The 8098-nt window shown below is 47.2% G+C and overlaps 1 protein-coding gene across 1 annotated transcript; it reads right to left on the bottom strand.

Annotated features, from left to right (window-relative positions):
* Positions 1–3790: 3790 nt before the first annotated feature.
* LOC136473447 (probable trehalose-phosphate phosphatase 6) lies at positions 3791–6591 on the bottom strand. The gene is made up of 8 exons (XM_066471089.1): positions 6103–6591; positions 5845–5985; positions 5645–5716; positions 5402–5503; positions 5241–5294; positions 5003–5104; positions 4526–4837; positions 3791–4377 (listed from the first exon to the last, which is right to left on the bottom strand). Exons 1-8 carry the CDS (start codon positions 6370–6372, stop codon positions 4312–4314), a joined length of 1119 nt encoding a protein of 372 aa, XP_066327186.1. The 5' UTR covers positions 6373–6591; the 3' UTR covers positions 3791–4311.
* Between the last annotated feature and the right edge of the window lie 1507 nt (positions 6592–8098).

Genomic DNA, 8098 nt, shown 5'->3' with positions numbered 1-8098 from the left:
ACCTAATATGCAATTTTTTTTGAAAATAGGAATTTTAAGTGTAGATTATGCTCATGATGCTTGTGAAAATTAAGTTAGCACGACTTGGTCATGATAGGTGATCTCTTTCTAGCTCAGCACCTTGGTTGATATCTTGTTTAGAATAGGGTGCTTATGAACATAGATAGAGGGGTTAAGTCGTGGCTAGACCATTAGTTCAGTTCTGCAATCATATTAGCTAGTCTAGCAAATAAGTTGTAGAAAAAAACTATTCACCCTCCTATAGTCAGCTATCTCGACCTAACAACCACCTCCTTGGGCTTGTCGCACGCACCGTGTCTTTGTTTTCTCTCTCTCTCCCCCCTCCTTCTCCTAGGGCTAAAGATAGCATGGATGTCGGCCGCTTCCTCCCCCGCTCTCCGCCGCGGCCATGGCCTACAACAGGACCTTGCCTCGAAACTACTGCCCCTCCTCGCCACCTTCCTCGTCTACCGACGAGATCCAACCACGTCGACCTCGATCCACCAATCCTGAAATCGTGGCCTCAACCAAGCAACAAGCCTCCATGCCAGTCTCAGCCGCCACTCATGGCACTCTGAGCCACCACACCTTGGCTTCCTTGACCGCCTCTGCAATGACCTCGGCCACAGCCGCCACCAATACCGCCCCGGTCTTAGCTGCCACCATGCTACTCCAAGTTGTCAGGGTTGAAGGAGAGGGATGAGTAGGGGCAAGGATGTCGATCGCCATCTACCTGAGAGAGAGAGAGTAGAGAGGAAGGCATGGGTGGGTGACAGAAGAGAAAGAAAGAAGTGGTGCCAGATGAGGGAGAAAATATAAAAGGAGAAGGGCACTTTTGTCTAGCCAAAAATATGTTGGTTAGGATCTAAACACCTCTATACTAATTTTTAGCTGGCAAAAGTTTAGCTGACTAATTTTTAGTCAGAACTCACATTTTGTTCTAGTTTATCCAAACAAGCTCTAAAACGTGTTATTGCATGGAAACCTTTTCCTTTATTTATCTAACTACTCTCTTGATAAAAAAATCAATATACTCTTACAAAGCTAAACCCCACTATATGTTTTCTCTCTTCATACAAGGTGTCCACATCATTTCCCACTAAGTGTCCCACTAACTTGCAATCCTTTCATGCAAGCTATCCATGTCATCCCTTATTTATTACAAAAAATATCCACATGCAACACTTTTAATCTCTAATCTATTAACATAAAGTCATTTACATATGATATTTGTTTCATCACCTATTCTTCTATAATATGATCAAATATTCTATTGGTTTTTCTTCTATTAGCCATGTCATCCCTTATTAATTACAAAAATGTCCACATCATCTCTATTATGTGTAATACTTTTAATCTCTAATCTACTAACGTAAAGTCAAATACATATGCCATTTGTTTCGTCACCTATCCTTCTATAATGTGATTAAATATTCTATTCGTTTTTCTTCTATTAGCTTACTATTTTTTTACCAGATCTGATACAATAAAATATCATGCAAGTCAAATTCATATATATACACACACAGTATATAGAATACCATAAAGTAATGCTATATATAATAGTTTTATTTTTAAGAAAATCCCACGACAACATGCGGGGTATGCTTCTAGTTAATAAAAATCTTGCATCCTAATGAGTAAAAAAAATCCCAACTTTGATGAGATTACTATACAAAATAGTATTAAGGATTTATATCTTTAAACAAGTTTATTATAAAAATATATTAAAGAATTAATTTAGCGATACTTATTATACCTCATAAATATTAGTAATTTTGCTGTATATATTTAGTTAAATTTAGGATTGTCCGATTGCTTGACAAGTGAGATTTTTATTTTTTTCATTAGGACAGAGAGAGTAATAAGGTATGCATGATGTTAAGGGATGCAGAGTAAGCCTCGGTGCCTCCATCTTCCATTTTTTAATCAGCGGCAACACATTTCCATAGATATTGACATTAAGCTCTCTTTTTCTTAACCATAAAAAAATCACCTAGGAATGTGTAGCCGCGCGCGCCACTGATTCAAAGGTTATCGCAGATGAATGATGTCCGTCACCTTAGAGCAAGTATAATAACATGCTGTAAGCTGACTAAATATTGAGAGAGAGGAGAGAGGAGAGAGGAGAGGAGATGAGAGAAGAAACGGACTGTAAGCTTATAACTGGCTTATTAAGCACAAAAACCGAGAAACTTTATGAGAGAGACAAGTGAGCTATGTATCAATAGTGAAGACCTAACTACTATATGGGTGGGTTAGGAAAAGGCTGTAAAGAACCTTGCAGCCAACATCTAGCTATAACTATTAACCTTGCTCTTAAACCCCACAGGCCAACCAATGAATCATAAATGAATATATCAAACAAATTCATAAGAGCGTGTGTGGCAGTGAGTTTTTTTTTCTTCAACTCGTCCTACACCTTATAAACTATAGCATCACTGTCCATAGAAGTTGTTTTTCTCTCTCCTATCAAAACAAACATAGAGCCAAGAGAAGCTACGATTTGTGGCTTCTTCGGCTCCGGCTCCTCTGGTACTATAGCACGGAGTCAGAGCCCGAAGAAGCCTAGCCAAACGGGATCTATTTTTCTGCATTTGTTGATTAATTTAAGACGTATTTGGAAGTAGAAAGTCTCTCAAAAATATACTTTGTCTATTGGTTTTTCTTATATAAATGTACGTATTTTTTAGTGTACAACCATTGTTGATGCAAATTTTGCACACTGAACACATCTCAATAATTGTACTTTCTAGTGATCAAGGTTCAGAGATTTAAACTTTCTTCAATAAATTGTGTCATCATTGACCCAAGGTAGGAGTTAGCTCATTGTCATAGGCAACTGACGAGCACAAAACATGGGAAATTGTACTCTAAATAATACCTGCGCGCCTTATTATAATTTTGGCAAGAGGGACTATGCAACAAGTAACCCCGACTAGTAGTTGTTGGCAAAGTAGCTTATCATGACTTGTGGGGGGTTCCACTCGTACTTGTGCATCCATAGCCTAGCTTAGCCTAGCCAGTCGAAATCTCCTTTGGCAAATGGCAAGGATCGGAGCCCTACTGCCTTGACCTAGTTTCTAGAATATCCCTTTTAGGAATCATATCTTAGCCAAACGGACAGATCACGCCCTCTCAGCTCAGGGCGCTCGGGGAAAAAACAAATGCTGACAAGAAAGCAGGCAACTTTCAATCTGGTAGCATAGCTATAGCAGCATGTATGGAGTGGTCCAACAGGGACATATCATATGTACACCCTGGACTTGGATGGGAAATGGGACTGGGAGTGGCCGAATGGGACGGATGTCTGTCCAGCGGCTGCAGCCAAAAAGCAGCAGTCCAAGGTCCAGGCCACACCACCTACATTTGTGTTGTAGACCGTTTGTGTTGCGTGGCTTTCTTCAGGGTTGTAACGGTCCTTCTAGACATTCGTTCCACTGAAACTCTAAAGAAATGTGCTGTAGTATTAGATGTTTGGCTGATGGTTTTTACCCTTAATAAGCTAGCTGATGCTGTTTTGTTATAGGAGAGAAACACTGTACCATGTCTGATAAGCCCGTGATCGAGATTCCTGCCCAACATGTATGCACTGAGCGAGAACAAGGGACATGCATGGACACAGTATTGTAGTGACTAGTGAGAAAAGCAAGCTTCTTTTATAGAACAGAGATGATCTCATACATAACATCGACAGTTGCTATTGTACACAATCTCAGAATTCAGAAGCCATGGTTCATGGTTGGTTCGAGAGCAGTAGTAGTAATACTACGTACATACACTACACAGCGCAGCATGTACATCCTTCACCTTGTGCTAGCTGCGCAGCAGCAGCAGCCAGATAGATGGCTGTAGCCAAAGGGCCAGGGGCCTAGAAAGCAAAAAGGCCTTTCCCTTTTTAGAGCCCTCTTCGTCCCCGGCAAGCAAGCACAGGGCGGGCGCTCCCGTAAAAACAAGGGAGGCGCCGTGGACGGACGCACATGGCTGTGCCATGCACAGCACACTGAACTCTCATCTCGTCTCAGCTCACTCTCAGTAAGAGTAGGAGTGAGGGTTAACAACGTACGACACCACACTGACGGACGCGGGATCTTAATTAGTTCCTCCGCCGATCCCTCTAATTAATCGATCACACACCCATAGTATAATTTACTACTAGTAAGTACTTATATATATATATATATATATATATATATATATATATATATATATATATATATATATATATATATATATAAAAGTAATCTCCTCGATGGTGATCGCCGCCGGCGGCACCGAGTGGCCGTCGCGTCGGTCTGTCATCGTGGACCATCACCACTTGGGGCGGGCCTTGGAGAGGCGCTCCCACTCGACAAGCCGCAGCAGGAACTCCATCACCTGCACGTCACGAGAGAAGAATATATAGAGAGAGATGTCAGCGTCGCGGCGGGCAAGTGGCGGCAGAGTTGAAGCGGACGGACGGCGGCGGAGATAACCCGGGGACACCGACCCCCGGGCCCGAGAATGAGACGGAGACGGCACTTGCCTCGGCGGGCTCCTGCAGCGAGTAGGAGGCGGAGGTGTCCTTGGGGTGCTTGGAAACCAGGATGCCCACGCCCTGGCCGCGCTTGCGGAGCACCTTGAAGGCGTCCTCGTCGGTGCGGTCGTCGCCGATGTACACGGGGAGCACGTCGGTGCAGTCGGCGAAGCCCAGGGACTGGAGGAGGAACTCCAGGGCCTTGCCCTTGTCCCACTTGATGGTGGGGAGGACCTCGAACACCATCCGCCCCTGCGTCAGCTTCAGCTTCGGGTAGTCCTTGAGCACCGACTTCACCGTGTCAGCCAATGTGCTCCAACTCTGATCGATGATGGTAAAACCAAAAGAGAAAAGGAAGTTAATACACAGTCTCTCTCGATCAATCTCAGGCCTTAGTTAGACACCAAAAAAATGAAGAATTAAATTCTATATATGGTACGGTGGTATATAATGAAGAGAAAAGGAGGAAAGAGTCTGGCCCACTACCTTCTCATCCACGCATCTGAAATGGACAGACACACAAAACTTGTTGTTCTCCACCTTGGCTCCAGGTATGCACTTGGTCTTTTCCACCAGAGAATCGTGCACCTGATGATACAATGACAGACACACCAGAAACGAAATTGAGCATTGCAGTTGCAGTTGCAGTTGCAAAGAAGCTAGGATCGAAAAGCAGGCAGGCAGCCAACAGGCCGCCATGGGCACGATGATCAGTGAGTGTTACCTGCTCTATCATGGGCAGGAACTGGCTGGCCGGCTGAAAGAGAACGCCTTTGGCCTGTGAGCCACACAGAGGGACAGAGCAAGATAAGTATCTTCCCCCTTTCGGGTGGGCGGAGACGACGCGGAAGTGGCAAGAACAAAGGTTGGATGGTGGATGGGTACCTTGGCGGCCTTGGTGTGCCGGGACCCTTTCGCGGGGCCCTTGATGTCCATGCCGTGGCTGCCGGCGTAGTACAGCTCAGCCAGCTTCACGAGCTCGAACACCTGCACGGCAAAAACAACCACCACAACTCATCATCAGTGGTGAGTTTCATTCAGTGACTGGCTGACTGCATGCGGTGCGTGCTCTGACTATGATCGACATCGATGATCGATCCATGGCAGGCATGCATTTGTCGCTAATACCTTGTCGCGGCAGCGCCCGCTCACGATCGCCGTCGGGAAGTGCTTGGCGACGCTCCGCACCGCCCGCCGCATCTGCCAGGCCGGAGAAACAAAGAAAGCGGTGATCAGAGGCAGCCAGGTGCATGTGCATGAAGCAGGGGAGTTTGCTTGGTCAGTCTCCGGCAGGGACCGCAGGAGCACGTCCAGTCTAGTATGTTTACCGTGTCGGACATGTAGGCGGCGTCGGGGTCGTCGACGATGGGGGACAGCGTGCCGTCGTAGTCGAGGAACACGACGATCTGCTTCCCCTTGGACGCCGCCACCACCTGGTCGAACATGGCCAGCGCCGACGGGTGCTTCACCTGAAACAGAGGAGGAGCGCATGCATTTTAGTTCAGCACGCCACCGCCGTGCAGTAAGTAAATGGGAAACGTGAATGGACAACAATAAATAATGCAGGGGCGGGGACGCGCACGCACCATCCACGCGCCGTAGCGCTCCTCGTCGACGCCCGCGGCGAGCGCGGCGGCCACCCTGGCGTGCGTGGGCGAGGACGCGCGCATGGACTCCACCCAGCCGCCTGCGATGCGCCCCCCGGCGCCGGCGCCCGCGCCCATCTGCAGGTACTTCTTGCGCACGGCGACGCCCGGCGCGGCCTGTGGCGGCGGGTACTGGAACAGCGGCGTCGAGTTGGGCGGCACCGCCACGGCCGCCTCAGGCACCGGCACCACCACGCCCTGCTTCGTCATCTAGCTCGGTAGAGCTCTCCCTCCTGATCAAGCAAGCCGCTGATACGATCGAAGGAAGCCTTGTGGTGGGAGCGAAGCAACAGCTACTAGCGAAGCGAGCGACTCTGTTCTCTCTCGGTGCCTGCAGCTGCAGGTCCTGGGAGAGCAGAGGTGGAAGAAGGTGTTCGAGGAGAGCAAGAGGCCGGATGTGTGTAGAGGACGCGGGGAGGGCGCCCGCTATTTATAGTTGAGGACGCGGGGAGGCCCCGGGCTATGGCTTCTGGCTCCATAGTACAACGACCATCACCCCGGCCGGCGCTTGTACTGGCGTCGCGCCCAGCTCCAGGTGACGCGTGTGCGCCGTGCCACCCCGCCCCACGCGACCAGGCCACGCCCCGCGCGGCCCCTCCCCTCCTTTCGTGACGATGTCCCCTCCCATCGTGGTCGTGGCGGCACTCCTGTGGGCGCGCGGACACGACACCCCGTGGCCACTTCCGCTGACACGCACGTCCGATGGATCCCTCACTGCTCACTGCTGGACTGGCCTGCCGCACCGCATGCTGCCACCACCCCGTTCTTCGCGTGTCCGCTCTCGCGTGCCTGCCTGCCCCTGCCTGCGCGATGCGATGCAGATCTCTGCTGCATGCCCGGCCGGCCCTGCTTGTCTCCTAGCCTGTCTGTCTCTGTCCTCCGCGCGCGGGCGCTGGGGCGGGGGCGGGCCGGGGCTAGCTGCGCGCCGTCGACGGTGCCCTCATTGAGTTGTTGGTACATGCGGCATATGTGCCCTGCCCAGCTGGTCGCCAGATGCAGGCATGCAGCGCACAGGCCGCGATGCTGCCATGCATTGCCTCCACGTACACCACCGGTCGGTCCCCGGGCTGCTAGTATTCTACCTAGGTGGCAATCTTACTGTTACTCATTAGACGTCCAACGGAGGCACCGCATGAATCCTCATCAAACGCGCTAGGAAAAATGATAAATTTCAGAAATTCTCACAATAATCAGAAAACATCTGACCTTTAATTTGATAGACTCTAATCATCATCGTCGATAATAGCCACCGGATCTATTGTGCTTTACTAAAAAATTATCCAACGCTGCCATTACAAAAAACACATAAAGTAACCCCCTAACTTTACATGTGAATTACCCACCTCTGCCATTATAAAAGATAATTCTAAATAACCCCTATATTTGTATATAAATTATCCACATCTGCCATCATGAGAAATAATTCAAAATAATCCCCTAAATTTGGGTCTACAATATCCACCTTAGCCATTATGAAATATAATGTAGAATAACCCCCTAACATTACGTCTAAATTAGCCAGCTTTGTTATACGAAGGATAATTTAAATAATCGTCTAACTTTCTGTGTAGATTACCCACATCTACCATTATGAAAAGAGAATTTAAAAACCTCTTGATGATTTTAAAAAGTATTCACCTTTATCAATATGAAAGATAATGCAAAGTAATATTCTAAGTTTGCATTTGACCTATCCATATATGTCATTGTGAAAGATATAAAAAATCAACAAAAGATCTCTAAAATCTACACATAAATAGTAATGTATATATTATTACAAAAAATAAATTGATATCATAAAGTACGATAGAGATATATATTTCTAAATTACAAACTTCTACAATCGTGAAATAATAAAATAACTACAATGCTATGTTCCATGTATATCAAATAAACATGTATACATTAGGATAATTATTTATTTTAACAACTTATG

Source organism: Miscanthus floridulus, chromosome 8 (genome assembly GCF_019320115.1).
Source record: "Miscanthus floridulus cultivar M001 chromosome 8, ASM1932011v1, whole genome shotgun sequence".
Lineage (NCBI taxonomy): Eukaryota > Viridiplantae > Streptophyta > Magnoliopsida > Poales > Poaceae > Miscanthus > Miscanthus floridulus.
This window is presented reverse-complemented; position numbering and strand designations above follow the sequence as displayed.